The 16,848-nt window shown below is 42.4% G+C and overlaps 1 protein-coding gene across 1 annotated transcript in view; it reads right to left on the reverse strand.

Moving 5' to 3' along the window:
• Positions 1-16,848, reverse strand: part of LOC107274461 (transmembrane and TPR repeat-containing protein 1) — a gene marked incomplete at its 5' end in the record, with an annotated part of 68,277 nt that overhangs the window by 33,294 nt on the left and 18,135 nt on the right. Inside the window, 3 exon segments of the mRNA XM_015753615.2 lie at positions 11,466-11,569; positions 15,192-15,264; positions 16,349-16,480. Of these exon segments, the coding sequence (XP_015609101.2) occupies positions 11,466-11,569; positions 15,192-15,264; positions 16,349-16,480 (309 nt within the window).

The raw sequence follows: 16,848 nt of genomic DNA on the forward strand, positions 1-16,848 counted from the left end.
CCCCCCCGTTCCCCGGGACTTCGCGATATCCCCTTTAAGAAAACGATTCCCCCATAGACAAGTTTTACTGTACAAGTGCCTCGTAGCCACAATGGACCGACACCGATATTAAGCCAATTGTTTCATCAGACAGCATCCGTTTAGCAGGCGAATAGAATTTCTGTCATCAGGTCTGCCGTGTACCCCAAGTACACCACGTAATAGAGCCCGAAGTCTACCGCCATCTTCTGGGAGTATTTTCAAAAATTAACATACACAGAATTTCATTTGTAATCATCCCCCCCTTCCGTTATCTCACTCCCCCCCCCTCCTGATAACCCTCGTCAACGTCTCTCAGCGAGCTCATATCTACGTTTCCTTTCACGTTTATTATGACGTCATCATGACGTCAAGCATATCAGCTGACAATTTTGGAAAAAAAAAATTAAAAAAAAAATAATTCTGGTCCAGCAGGTGGACCAACTGAAAGATCAATGAGCCCGTGGATGGGGATGCGTTTGACGAGTGATTAACGTGGGCATTGAAGAGGGTTGAAGAAAAATATAAATCAACCCTAAGGGGATAGGTCGTTTCTTGGAATTTGAATATCTTCTTCCGTTTCAACTTACTTCTTTCCCCAGCCACCCATCCGCCCCGAACTTTCCACCGGGTGATATAACTCTGACCCAGCAGTAAAAGTAGACAGTCGCTTTCACCGAGAGACCCTTCGGTCTAATATTTCAAGTGTAACTGATACGTCTCCAAAGGCGTCTTCTTCGTCCTCGAGTTTTTCACGTTGGATTATAATACGATACAAAGGTGACTCCTGTCCGCCTCTGCTTCTTGATTCGCGCGAACGTAACTTCGTTATTTATGAGTTGACTGACAGATAGCCTTTTTTTTGTAATGGGGTTTAACGTAAAAAGATATTCACGGTTGAGGGAGTTGACTGGTGGGAAAAAATTGAGAGGAACAAAAACGGGAAGGAAAGAAAGAGAAAGAGCGAGGCAACATCCTGCCACTTTGCCAAGGACTAGTATTCACGGCAGCCAAATCGTTATCTACGTATTCGACCTATGTAAACCGTCCTACCCCGGCCGCGTGAGATGGGGAATATGAGTGACAAATTTTATTATAAAAAAAATATTAAGCGTCGCGACATCAGAAAAAATTGGAGAATAGAAAAAAATGAAGTTTTCGTAAAAAGTGACTGATAACACTCAATAAGGGCCGTATTTGCATGATTAAGGTTGGTATTAGCACGTCCGGTGTTACTCGCGACTCGAATTCGTAATAAGAGCACAAGTCTCATCAGGGCAAAGTGGGATATTACAGCGATAAGAGGATGAGCGCAAAGGAGGGAATAATCCAGAGAGTCTCTAAGAATATAGTAGGTATGTAAGAGACGTAGATTCCAAAAAAAAATAAAAAAAAAAAAAAAATCAAACTCGTGCAAAAAAATATGTATATCAAAATATATAGAAATTCTTTGGCGCAGGACGAAATGAGATAGAATTTGAAAAAAATTATAGCAAAATCAAAGAAAATACGTTTTCTTGAAAAATAAAAAAACTTTTTGACTTTACGAACGACGGATACACTCGGAATTAATTTTTCATCGATTAATTGCGATCAGCCATTTTTTGAGTCCTCCCTCCCCAGTGTCTTAATTTTTTTACCTCCACTTTGTCCAAGACTCACGCTTCTTTAACCGCTCCGACTCTTTTTCCCGCCCGGGACACTGATTGATCGATCATCGATCATCGATCCTTTACACGTGTAACCCTGTAACCGGCCCTTTGATCTGTAAAACGGAAGTGACATTCCCGCACTGGTACAGCCAACTAACGAAAGTGCACAGGGCGGATGCTGTGCTTGGATGGACAGCGAATCGTTAAGTACACCGAGCATCCCTTGTGCAAGTGAGAGTATCTGGTAGCCAATTACTGTCCTGCTTGAAGTTGGATAGATAGGAAGCACTAAAGAGAAACAGGAAGTGCCTCTTAGTAACGGATGTTGATTGGCAATTAGTTTTCTAGACCGGATGTGTCCGCTTCGACAGTCAAGGTTACGCATCAGTATTCGAAATAGAAAATTTTTCAAAAATCACGCTCTTAGGAACGAAATGGGGCCTGGCTGAAGTCACGTGAAATAAATCCGTAACCGGAAGTCAAATATAAATAAAATTGTACAGTTCCCGTTAGCAATGCGCTTCGTAGAAAACAGCCGGGAGAATTTGGCGCGGGGCATGTTGGCGGATTAACGTATTCATTGAACGATCAAGGGAAGCGTGAAGAAACCCTATTCGGGATACCCAGTGAAATCCTTGAGGATCCTGAGATCGTGAGATATCGGGGAACGGGGATAGACCAGTACTCGGGATCAAAGGACCCCGCCTTTCCGCTTCCGCCAAAACTTCAGAGTGAATTTCCCGGTTTACCCATCGAACGTTTCACATAGTCGGATGTGGACAAAGTTGGGTGGGAAGATTTTACGCGTCTTTGACGTCGATCATCGAAATACCTTGTTAGATCCGAGAGTGTTTGAGGGTTACGAAGTTTCATGGGACAGAGAACGAGAGGGTTGGTGACCAACCTTTGAGAAAATTTTGGGTAGATTTTAGAAAGACGAAAAAAAAAATTTCTATTTTCATCCACAGTGGTTGTAATGATACAATAATCTATTTATGGAAAATTAACAATGTATCGGATAAATCGACAATAATTATTTACATGTTAAACGCACAGAGTTTACAGTTGGATTTTAAACTGATTTTCGTCCTCGTATTTCACAGCTGTCTATCGGGACTGCATTTTACTTTTTAAACTGGAAATTGGTACCCGTGAATATGAGATCGTCAAAACACGGCATAGTGGCATGGATGCAGGGTGTACCGATGCAGAGTGTACGGATGCTGTAGGGTTGAATACTTGGAAAATCGGATTTTTCATATCTCTTTAAAAATAGCGTCAATACGGGCAACGTGCAAGGGTAGTGAGAGGAGACGCACCCTGGTAAAAAAAAAGGTCAGTACAGAAAATACACCAAATAAAATGAATCAAAGTATCCCCTATATAAATACTCGAGTAAGTCGATGAAAGAACGAAAAAAAAAAAAAAAATTCGAAAAAGTACTAGCTCAACCTCCCCCCTGAAAATGAGGGTAGTTTCCATAAAGTTATAACGACCCAGCTGCGCGTATATATCGTACGAACTAAAACTACCCCTACCTGTCACCAGCTAATTTCCTCGAGGATAATTTTTTCCGGGCAATAAACCCAAATGAAAAAAAAAAAAAAAAAATTGTACCGAGGGGAGTTCCCCTCCCACCCGGTTCGCCGATCGGCCTATATTCGAAAATCGAGTCACGGTTCGAGTAACTTCCGGTATCCTCGGTGACTTTCGATACTCCAAGGAGGAAATCTCGGGGCGAAGGGATGCTGCGGGGCAAAGGAGATAGCCACGAGTGGATATTAAGTTTTCCAGTACATTCGGTGCGCACTGATAGCAGCGTAACTTATACATTTACGTCGCGGGTCATTACGCCATAACGTGGTTAATTTATGGGGTCGTCCGACCCCCCAAACTACCCCGGTCGCCGACCACCCCAAATCCGTGCACTTATAGAGGGAGCCACGTTCTGTCTCGTCGCCCGGTGTAACCGGACGACTCCTGGGGGATGAAGCAGGAGCACGAGGTCGCCGAAGCTGGATGCGCCGCATGCAGGCTCGTTAAGGACCATGTTTGTCCAGGATATCCTGGGGATATCAGAGAGCGTCGTCCTGGGTCTTTTCGAATTCCGGGAGCATCCGACCGCGAGCAATTCACCATGAGGTCACGTTTGAGGTCGTCCCTGGTAAATGAAGACTCCTCTTGAAGCTCCGGTATCCCGACGATTCTCTATATACAATTTCGCAATTTCGCTTCATCCCCCTGGTAACCCGCCACCTCGAGCGCCGACGTCCTGGTATAATTCAGTAGAAAGTATTACCCGAGGTGAACCCGAGTTCTGATTTTATCAACAGGAAATAGAAAGGTTCCTTATTCGCTCGGGGGAGGAAGACGAAGGGAAGACGAAGGTGGACGAAGATGACGTGGAAGCAGCAGACAGCTCTAAGGTGACTGTAGGTTGGAAAGGATGCTGATTCTCGCTTATGTAAATGGGAGCGTCGCGACGCCGGGACTCGTCGTCGTAATGAATGGAAGACGTCGAGGGATGTTTTGGCAAGGTGGCAAGGGGCTTGTGGAGGATCCGTATACCAAGGATCTCAAGGAGTGGACCAATCCCGATGCTGGATACATCATCGGGATGTCAGCAGCATTCTTGTGCTGATTTCTGTGATACGCACGCCCATACTATAGACCCAGTCCCCTAGATCCGTCATATTGGCTACGCAGACGTATAAACTGGATTTCCGGTTTACGAGGTTAAGACGATCCGGACGATCGGATCATTAAATCTGAGGTACGAGTAGCTTAGAAGGAATTTAGAGACGAGAGCCACAACCATCCCCGGGAATATCTTTGGCTTTTCAAATCCCTTGAATAGCTTGACGGAGGTTTAATTATGCTGCGCATGTTCAAGGTACTGAGAGTCATCCGGATGCTGGGACCTTGACTGGTATCAGAAGCAGACTATGACGACCTCACGATTGCCAGTGGCTGATGAAAAATTTAAAGAGGATCGCTTGTCGAGCTGGGTCATTAATTATTTAAGCTCCATCCAATTTCGACGTTATTGATCATGCTGGATGTACTTAATCATGGGTTTTGTCTCTATTTGCGGTAACCATCCTGTTACCGGAAGGCGCATTCACTATTAAAGGGTACCCTCTGCTCACTTCCTGGTACCAAAGTTTCTCAGGCTGAACTGCGAACTCGCAAGCAGAGTAAACCACGAGCTGGAGAAAGCGTCGAGAGTCGACAGTGGAAACTTGTAAGTGGCTTTTATACAGAGTAGCAGTCATGACGCAAGGAAGAAGTTTAGAGCATAGAGAATTATTTGAAAAATTATTCAAAACCGAGTTCAGTTTACGTTATGGACATGAAAAATTTTCGAAAAAATATCAAATTCGACGAATTCACGTATTTCGGTAACGAGTTGAAATATTTTCAAAATTCAAAATCCATCTTAAATTGTTTACCATTTTCAAATTAATTTGTCTCTTTGAAATTGGCGTACCTCGAAGCGAACAACATATGGTACCCTGTTAACTATAGGTCTGCTTTATCTACGCCCATATACTCATTATAGGTTAAGATGCCCTAAGGGACGAACTACAGTCGACTCTCAAAGCGTCTGGTGTCTTCCCGAGCACTGGCTTAATTGGATACTCTGCCAGATATCTTTTTTTTTTTTTTAATTTTTCTCCATCCACTCCGTCATTGTAACACTCGCTTCCAAGTCACCCCTGCGTCACTCCTTATTATTTAGCATCCACCCGGTTTACATGGGACGATGGTACTAATTATTCTAAGAGTTTATCACCGAGACGTGCGCTAGACTCTACGCAGCATGGAAAAAACTAAGGGCGGTATAAACGCGTAGAAACGATTCTGAATAAGTTTCCATTCAGGCAATATTTCTATAGTTTAATCAATTTCATATAATCCTCAAGCTACAGTATACTGGGTACTAAAATTACGCTACGACACTATGTATATATATATGTAAGTATATATAAACGAATTGATTGATCTCTTTCAATTATTTGCCGATTCCATTACATGTTTTACCGGTTATGCGTAGGTCAATAAATCACGAAAATGCATTAGTAGTATCTTTTATTATTTTACCAGGTATCCATTTGCCGAGGATATTTTTGTAGACGGCAAGTGGATTAGGCGTCTCGACGCGAACCGTCCGACTAAGCCTTGCACGTCGTAGCTAATCAAATCGATAAATCCCATTAGGTAGATATACCTAAGTACGTCTAATATAATAAAACACATATATTTTGTTGATATATTAGAATATCACGAGTACCTAAACTTTGGTGATTTCAATAATTTTTTGTATTCATATTATTATCGTCATATCACTCAGGAGCAATTTCTGTGTCTACAGAGTGCATACCCTGTGTTTCACAATTAAGTGGATTATACAAGTTTCAGTAAATTCAAAAATTTCGTCAATACATCATACGAGTAAGTTATTTTTTTAAACGTATAATTACGTTTTGGAGTTGTATGGACTTTTTCATGCTGACGAGTAACGGTACGAAAAGAGAGAAAGAGAGGGATAATAAAAGAAAAGGATATTGAAATAAAATACAAACACGGGTGCAGATAAAATCGGAATCTCCACAAGGGGAGGTAGGAATGGAGAAAAGCACGGACAGTACAGTAGAAAAAAAAAAAAGATACAGATCAACTCTCGCAGCATCCCATATTTATTTCCGTTCAAAGATTTCCGCTCGATCCCACGAAAATGTTCATCATACCATCTGCGGCTGTTGAAATTAATATTTGACGCGTAAAATAAATAATTCGAATATCAAATAAATATTTATCGTCTCGTGCGATAATCGTAATACGTGTTCTGAAAATCATGTTTAAATATACCTAATCGATTCGAGAGCAAAGAAAAAACGAATTTACTTTCGTTCACGTACAGCAACTGCCAAGCTGTTTACCAGCTCCATGGAATTTACATTTGCGTAGCTTTACACGTGAGTACCCCAATCCTTGGTATACCTGATACGATACACTAAAAATTTTGATTGAAATTCAAAAATAGAAAAAAATAATCCCACTGGGATATCTCTTGTATCACGTGAAATTCAAAGGTAACCCGTGTACTGCACTTTTCCCATAGATTCGCATGCACTCGGTGCATCGATATGCAGCTGACACGTCATTCCAATTTATATACACGTACGTATACATATATATATATTTGCATAAGAGTATAAGGAAAAAAAAAACATCAACGGAGACACGCAAGGTACTTTTCACGATACGAATAACTCTCGACGTATTCAAAAAGCTTTTTCGTCAAAATAATACCCTTTCAGTCACGCTGCAAATCACGTTCGCTATTCGACGTCATTATTATTATTACGCGAAACAACAGACACCCCAAAACAGCGTTTATCGCGAGATAATTGTTTTAAAGCATAATGCGCCGGTAGCCACGTTCGCACGAGGGATGAGGGTCGAAGGGGGTTGAAATAGCCTGAAACTGGATAAGGGTAGTTTATTCGAAATAGTCAACCGGTAAATAGGAATTAGGATTAGGACGTCACTCCTCGCCGGAAGGGAACCACCCCCCTGGCCCCTGAGCCCCTATCCGGACAGCACTTGGTCAAGAATTAAAAAAAGCGAAAAGCACAAAGCTCGACCCGCTTAGCATACACGTGCTAAGTGGGTATCTGAAAATAGGGGATGATGGGGTGCGATCTAACGTCGTTGGCAAATTAACGACGTGGGGGGGGGAGGCTGGGATATAAAAAAAAAGCCTAAAAAATCGATCTGATAACACGTTATCACGAAAAAAACTCCGTCCTTTGTTATCGGGACACGAATAAGTAGCGAGGTGGTCTGAATTAACCAGCAACAATCGAATTGATTGTTCGTAATTACGGGGTGGGTCGTTGGATGATAAGGCTCGATAAAGCACCGTTATTCTGGGTAGGATCAACCGTGAGGTCTCCGCGTACGGGCGGATCGTAAATGGAGACTCTCGTGATTTAGCGTAACCACGGTAAAGTGCCTTGTATTGAATTCCATTGTTTGGCTGATGGGAGAATTCCCAGCCATAAATGCTAGGGGTGCTTTATGCCCTTGCGTTTCCTCGTAACGCGTCTCATAAATATTGAAGAAAAAGCCGGGCTTCGGGTTCCCAGCGAATATATCGAATCGATGAGCCGTCCCTGACGTCGACGTCGGATTCTAAACACTCCTTAAGCATACATATATATATATGCACACATACGTAAATTTAAACAAGATTTGTTTACCCCTCAGACTCCAGACCCATAGGGGGGTATCAGGGGCGGATGCTGGTGGCAAAATGATCATCGGCCGTGAATACGTCGCGATTTGATTCCGGCTCGTAAAGGCGAATCGTTATTATCGTAAAGGGGTGCGTAAGCTCTATACGGCCCTGAGCGACCTGTACTCGTATTAAGATATACCGTGCGTATCGACGTACCGTTCGTGTCGTTAAAACGATGGATGAGGTTAAAAAAATTTGTTAAAATTTACCTTAACATTTTTGGGATTTACCCTAAACTATTTTACAGGGCCGATACTAGAATTCTGTATCTCGTAATTCACCCCTGAGCCAGTGGCTACGGCGACTTTGACCCTGTCGTATAACGACTGGGGTACTTATACGGCTCGACACGGAGTCCCAGGGCCGTGTGACGCGGGAGCCTAATGTCATTGAATATGGATATGTGTAACGACTGGACCGACGTACGTAGTAGGGTGGTAGCAACCCTCGTGGAATTAATCACTCGACCAGGGATGCTGTGGCGCGTGTGAGACCTCCGTAACGTGCAACCCTTAACGATTATAACCACCTTGCTTTTCTACTAACCTTTCATCCCCCACCCTTATCCTCAGACCCCTACTACTGCCACGTGCCCTCTTTCCGTTCCTCTTTGTTTTCTCCTTTACTTTCTCTCTCCCATTTCCTAGCTACGGCAACCCGGTCTCCTTCCCTTTTACAACTCGCCCCCATTCACGAACCGCTAACGTCTACTACGGCGGTCCAGTGTGCACCGCGACTTCCTTCCCTTGCAACCCCTCGTTATTTTCATCCCCTATGGCAAGGAGCTTGTAGTCGTTATGCAAACTCCAGGGATATTACGAGCCCGCTAGGACTCTTCGTAGCTTAATGTACATTATATGTATAGTTAGGGTTGAGGACCCATTCGAAAATCTATTATACCCTTGTGACGTCACAGGGGCTGCATGTACGTACGCTATCGATAGGGCAGCTTGCGAAAGGGATGAAAGTTTACGTACTTGGCTTTTTTTTGCTTTCGTCGTCACTTCGTGCATCGTGAAAAAAGAAAAGGAAAAATTTCAACCCTTATTTTGAGCGTCGGTCCTAAAAATTTTAAGAACGAACTTTTAAATGAATTTAGATCTCGGCCTGGCTGCTTCTTCTCGTCGTCGTTTAATTAGATGATAGGGATGAAAAATGTCACAATGTATTTTTCACCTAGCAATCGGACGAATGGGCGGGTACGAAAGGGAGGCGAATGACAGTGAGACGAGACAGAGAGTGAAAAGAAAAAATTGAATGAAAAAGATAGCAAGGAAAAAAATTAATATTCAAAATCATTGGCTCTCGAGATATTACAATGTCATTCGCGGGAGTGAAAGCAGTCCCAATCTCTTACACAGAGTAGGTACTGTTGAATTAAAGAAAATTATCCGAGACAAGTGAAATAAAAAAAAAATTATCCAATTCAAAACCACCGTAATAATCTACCCTTATGGTATACAGTATATATAAGATTGTGTATTGAAACGAAAAAATTATCATACGTCAAAAACATCCCTTGGCTAGTGACAGTCGTAATTCCCCAATCGAGTTTCAAGTCCGAGAACAAAAATTTTCCATTTTCTACGTATTATCGTAACTCATCTTTTTTTTTTTTTTTTTTTTTCAACATTAAGACCTTTCTAAGCGTTCTTTCAAAAATATATTAACTCCCTCTCCCTTTAAATGAAAATTCGTTTCCCTCTCTGTCCGTTTATCCACTCCTATTCATCTCATACGTAATATATAGTAATACATACGTTAAGTCTCAAGAGTCGCTACATGCATATCCTTCAGTCATCTGTATAAAACCATAGGCGGATATTCAACGAGCAAAGGATGAAGCCAAAAGGCGTACAGCGACGCGACCGTAAATTTCGGCAAGGAACATAAATACAAGTTTCCAACGAAAATTATACATCTCATAATGTATTCGCAGTCCCTCTTCTGTATATATGCAGGTATAACAGCGATAGCGGAGATACATATTTCGTATAATATTCTGTGGGGTATCCTTTTCGGCCGGGTTATACCGTGCTACAGATAGACGTACAAGCCAGGCGAATGAAAGAAGAAATAAAAAAAAGGATAGCAGTACGAAGAAACCGAAGGGAAAAGGAGCCCAGAACACGTTATACCAATAGTGCACGATATGCTAAATCCATCGAACCAGATATTGACTCTTCGTTTACTATTTCTACATGTCCTTTCAGCAAATCGTGAGGCTCCTGTACACAGCCTGCGGAAGATCTACGAGGATCTCGTGAAATCTTGCGAGGACGAGAGATTTTAGATTTCTATGCGTTACGGGATGAATCTGTAACTTTTGGATCTCTGCAAGGATGAGTATAGCCGGATGCGAGTATCTTTCAGGATATATATATATATATACATATATATATATATTTGTATGTACCTAGTCGAGATCAGCAATATGCGCCTTGCGTTCTTAAAGGCACGTATCGCACTGCGAGCGCTCGGAGATGGTGAACGGATCTGCGAAACGTGTGAATTGCATACGTAGGGGTTTATTTATATATATATATATATATATATATATATATATATAACGGGTCGATTGCATCTATTGACCATCACAATAAACGAGACCGTAACACGGTCTTAATATTTTCATCCCTTGTACAGGTTGAGCTTGGAAGCTTTTACGTAAAGTTAACGAAATTTTCGTACTGATTGACATTCATTAGACCAAAGCCTCCTCTGCCGCCAGAGTGCTCTGGCGTAGCAACGATATCTCGCGGTAGAATTTTGTGAAAAACGCGTTTTACTCGTGCCACGCGCGCAGACTGTGTCTACTGGTTAATTAAGAAGAAAAATACAGTCCTTAAATTTTTTCCAGTTTGTCCGAAGTGAGAAAAAAATAGAGTGACAGGATTTTAAAAATCTGGATTAACTAAGAGAAGAAAGTGGAATGAAAAAAGGCATATATATGTATATATCACAGCTACGGGATACCAAGTAGAGGTATTCATCTGCGCGCCATGACTCTTTGGCGAATTCATCTCAAGCAATTTGAACAGCGAGTCCGAAGGTTCAAAAAACAAATTGGTGTTTCGTTCACGCACTTCCGGTTATTGGAAATGCGACTTGCCCTTTTCCAGCTTTCACGTCTTCCGACCCTTCGGCCTAAATTCACCACCGGCCGATTCTCCTCTCTGGGCTTACTAGTAGTCAACTTCAGTCGGCACCCACTCCCCGTACACGTTCTACGACCTCTTCCCCCTGTACTTATGGGCCACCCTCGTCTTTACTGCTAACCGAGTAAAATAATATTTACCAGGGGAAACTGCGTTACGAACCACCTTCTACCTGAGTCTTGATCGATCGCTGCTCTGCCGCGCATTAAGAGGCTGGCAAACGACACTTTTTCTTCGTCTTCGTCTCTTGCATCTCCGCAGATTTTTGAATCCCCGAGTGCTTATCGGGCGATAATGAAGAAAAGGTAATTTCAATATTTTCACACTCACCGAACGTGGAGACAGGGATGAAAGGCGGCTGGATTGTCCTGTGGCGAGAATTTCGGTAAGGCTCCGTGAAGAAGGGCTAATCTGACCACAAGTAGAACACCGAGCTGTAAAAATAGACACGTGTAAGAAAACATATTATATACATATATATATAAAATTCACAATAAAAATATTACATATTTTATCATTTAACTAAATCCTTTATACGATCTTATCAGGAAAGCTTTCTTCCCTCGATACGAATATTTCGTAGCGACGCACCGAGAGCATTTTCAAAGGAAAGGAAGCGTAAGATAAAATCTTTTCGAGTTTTGGATTATCGGCTGCTCGGTTTCATTTTTGTTGGATTTGTGCTTAAAGCTCCTTTTTTTTTCGTGGCTCGTGCCCCTACGGTAGGATTTCATATTGGTCAACTGTACTGGGACCAAAGCAAAGATTCGAGATTCTGATTTTTCCTTCGAGTCTTTTTGGATTTTATACATACATATATACTACGTTATATAATACAGCTAAGAACTCGAATAGGGACACCGGTGAAAAGCTCCGACAGTATTAGAATGATTAGGCGAGCACATCATTTTCCGGCCGAAAAAAATCGCATGACAGCTAAACTCAAGAATTACGGGTAAAGATGAAAAAAAAATTGTACAATCTCATTCATCGTGACTTTTCGCCAATTTTTCATGACACAGAAAAGGCCAGTCCAATAAATCTCAAATGGAAAGTGAAAAGTAAAAAAAGTCTTTTCCCAGGTCTTTGATCTATTACGAACGCGAGTAATAAGCTTTTCGAAAAACACAAGAGACACATATACCATAGATCCCAGATTTGACTGTACAAGCGAAACACGAATTTTTGTCCGATTATCAATAGAAAGACGGCACAGAGCACTTTTCTAGAAGACGTACGCTCTAACGAAGCGAGAGATCATGGCAATTTGCGAAAAAGATCCTGGGCGCAAGCTCACCAAGATATGCCAAAGGGACTTGAGCGACAGGTGAACCGACTTACTCGTGCAAACACCGAAGAACCGTAGCACGTGCGTTATCTCACATGATAAGACTTTCGAAAGAAAAAGGGCGGTTGGTTACTCCAAAAATCAGCCTTGAGTGAATTTGCGAATTCAAATGATCGATACACGTGTACAAGCATACCGGGGGCTAAAGGGAATAAAATTTTCCAAAGGAATTACGCCCACAGCCAAACCCATGTACCGCGTGCGCCTCTGTCAGGGGACGTGGTTAACCTCGTGGCTACAGGGGGCGAACTACCCCTAATACATGTACACCCAGGAGGAAAAGTATCTCGGCACTCGGTGGAAATCGATTTTCGTCACGTTCTTGGACACATCCCTCGTCACGTTCCCAGGACCACCACCTGGTTAACTCAATAGCCAGGGACGCAGCCCGACTGCCCCTACAGGAACTTATCGCTCCCTTTTCAGAACACTGGAGATACTCGGGTCGAGCAGTAGGAGGATTGTGTACTACAACCTGAAAACAATATCTGCCAATCTGACACGAGTTGTTGATACGAGGATCTAAGGGTGGTCGAGAATTGTGTAAAAGCCAGCAGGACTGCATTAAAGGGTGTTGAAAACTTTTTACGTCATCCTGACAAATCTTATCGAAAAAGAGAGACGTTATAAGCCAAAAAAAGAAAGTGAGTTGTACATTAGAGCATAATTTGCGATCGTTGAGTTTCTACATGGTTATATTATGCCAAAAGCACCCCCTCCGTTATATATCGTACACTGGTTATACAGGGAGGGTTAAAAATTCTTCACTAGAATATAAAGAGGCCTGGGGAAGGTTATCAGACTTTAGAAAGTGGCCGGATGAGATTATTATTTAGGGATAGGGTAAGGGAAGACGTGAAAGAAAGTAAAGAAAAAGAGGGCAGTGGGGTGAAGCTGGGTGAGTCGGGGGTTGGCTTTAAGGGTAGATTGGCCTAATCGTTGCTCTCCTAAACAAAGTTTCATCCCCCCGCCTGAAAGACCTGCTAAGGATCTTCCTATACTCTCTCTCTCTCTCTCGAGCCATCCTTGACCCAGCATCCCTTCAGCTGGACCGTCCCAGCGTAAGGAAAGTCTTATGCAAGATTCAGGCTCGCACTACTCACCGGGTCAATGATGATATTTGAGGAGCCAAAAAAATTCGAACGCGTCGACCTCGACCAGGTTTTAAACTGAATTTACCAGTTGGCATAAGGGTAGGCTATGCCCAGGTTATTAGGGTGGTCTTTTGAATAAGCCACCCCCTTGGCCCACAGTATCGGACTTTATAGGGACCATCCCCAAGACGCCCTCGCTACGGTTCCTTAAGCGTTCCTAAAGCCAGAGGGTTGGTTATATAGTATAAGGGTCTGGGACTATAGGTGACTAGGGGGTGCAAAAAGATCCGGGCATGTAGATGGCTACGTGAGGGTAGGTCGGGCATGTACGCCTTCCTCGTTTCGCGCATAAATTAGCATAACTTCCCAACACGACGCTTATATCATGCCTACTCGTATACGTTACGACGTCGGGACCACCCGGGACGCAAGGGCGTATTAATAATTTCTTGTCGAGACTGGCACTTTTACCTCAAACTAATAATTTGCTTGGTATGAAAAAAAAAGAGAAAAAAAAAACCCCAGAATCCTACTCTACCAACCCTTGTGTGATAATTGTCGAGGGACGTTTTATCCTGGTTTATGGCTGGGCGTCCAAATTTATTTTCCATAATAAAAACCTCGGATTTCTTGGTAATTCGTTCCCCACGGATGGCTTTCCCCGAGTGCCAAAAATTCCTGTGGGAAAGCTTAAAAAATTTTTAAATGCCACCCCTAAACAATTCAGACCCTATCACGGATCAAATCGATCGATTCGAATAGGCCAATTAACGGTACAATAAAGTCATAGTGAAATCCAAGATTATACAGGGCGTTTCAATATATATTCTCCATTAATATATTTTCACCCGGTATATTATTTCCCATGGTATATATCATACGTAAACGTTTCTCTATGCAGATACGTGTTAAAGGACGGAAACGTAGCGTCGCGACGCAGGCGTCGCTCACGAATAGATCTGCCGTGTTCTTTCCAGATGGCACGAGTGCACGTAAACGAGTCTCCGCGATAGAATAAAAAAAAAGTACGAGTGCATCGCAGCCAGGCTATACAGGCTGAAAATCCTGTAGGTCTTCGGTGCATCGACGCTTGCATATACGACCAAGTCGTTGTATGTATAAATATACAACCGTATCGACTAAATTGTAAACTATATATATATATAAAAGGATTCAGATGCATCAACCGTACAGCCAGCGAAGCCCATTAGCTCATACTAATGCACTGCACATGTGCAACGAATGCACCTGCACCTATACGTACAATGGTATTTACGTTGCACAAATTCCTTCAGGTGCATCCTCATAGCAACTGGCACAACTATTCCCGGTTATTTGCTCGCTATCGTAACGCATCAAATAATTTTCCGTGAATCGGATGCACGGAAAGTGCACGCGCGATACTTTTCAACGTTGCACTTTGATATGAAAAATATTGATGCGTCTCATTGCGCCTGACACGTGCAGCGCTCTACAATAACCCAATGACGTATTACTCCGTGACGTAGATGCAACTGTGATAACGGATATCGTTATTCGTGATACGAGGAGCGATATGCAGATGGTATCGGATGAGAACCGGTAGCTGTTATCAGTAATGGTAATAATATTTACCGAGACCAGAAGGGCTGCGGCGCGACGTGAAAAGTGTCTGGATTCGTCGTTCCAGCGAGCCTCGAAAATGGATCTGTAAGAAGAAAAGAATATTAATGTGACGTGGGTGAAGAAATATATATATATATATTTGAGAGATGCTGTCGTCACGGAGAATAAATAACGGGCGTATACGTTAGGGGTGAGAATTAAAAAAAAAAAAAAAAAATCAAATTAAAGGCAAAGTGGGCTAAAGCGAAATATTCAAATTCTCACGACACCTGGACGATACGCAAAGAGCGGCTAAACATGCGATAGGGAAGTTATGGCGATTTGCATGTGAGGGGTAGCCTTTTTTTTTCACGTCCCTTTACAGAACCGCGGAACCGCCCGGTCACAGTAGCCACGTGAAAAAGGAAAAGTCGAGCGTGGAAATCGAGTCCGGCCTTTTTTTGCCGTTCTACGTTAAAATAAAAGAACTTATCGAGGAACCAGTGACGTCATATCTCTGACGAAAGTCATCAAGAGAACCTCTTCGTGCAGCACGAAGGATTTATTAGCACTGCCTATCAATGTCCCGCAGCAATTCGCCATTTTTACTTCCTTCGTCAAAGTGATGTTTTCTTTAATTATTTTTTTTCTTCTTCTCTTTTCCCTCCTCTCTTTCTCTTCGTTCCACCTCGCTCCGAGGAAAACGGCGGAAATTTTTTTGCTCGCTCTCGCATACGAGGGAATCCCCCTTTTAGGTAGGGGAGGGTTGGTCGTTGGAATTTGACAAAAAATTTTCCACACGACGAGCGCGTGTTCTCTTTTCTTTTTCGAAAGAGAAATACTCATTTATTATAGCCACCCCGTATATTACAAATTCCACTATCGATTTTCTAACATGTTTATCTCACGTATGACGACCGTCTGAAATATTCTTTATATACAGTAGAACCTCTCGTAACTTAACGATACGTCCTAAGAATCAATCAGGTACGAGAAACGGTCATGACGTTTCCCCCTCTATCGCTCCTCTGACAAATGAAAATGTTATGACGTTATCCGCTTATCCCCTCCACTTGCCCATGTGAGCTAGGGGAAGTTAAGTTAAGGAAGGTTCCACTGTATTTATATTGTCCAGGACGATCCGCATACGGACTACGTATATTTATGTATATCCTCAAAGGACTCACCTCTTGATCGAATGCCAGGACCTGCATAAGTCGTAAAGTAGATTCAACAGTAAAACCATAACTCCAGTCTCCTTGGCCAACATCGACAATGCACCCAAGCAGACGCTGCTCCAAAGGTACGCAGTCTGTTGGCTGAAACAAGAAAAGCAACAGTTTATCGATACAGTAATTACAGTTCAATCGATAAAATAATTACATACACATAGAGAACATAGTCAATCCCCAATATTCCCATAAATATTGGTAGAAACAAATGAAATTAAAAATTATCATTTCGTGTTTAAAAAAATCTTCCAAACCAACATACAACGCACACTAGACACGCGATACTGCGTATTCACGAATTTCAACAATTCTTTTGGTTCTTCCCTCTAACCCTCCACCACCTCCAGGTATAATCCCTCATTTCACTCTATTACTCTGCACGCCCTTGCGCACCTGAATGCGTGGCTGTGCCAGCGCTGCCAAAAAAAAAAAAAAAAAAAAAAAAAAAAAAAAAA

This window comes from Cephus cinctus, unplaced genomic scaffold, assembly GCF_000341935.2.
Source record: "Cephus cinctus unplaced genomic scaffold, Ccin1 Ccin1_scaffold3125, whole genome shotgun sequence".
NCBI lineage: Eukaryota > Metazoa > Arthropoda > Insecta > Hymenoptera > Cephidae > Cephus > Cephus cinctus.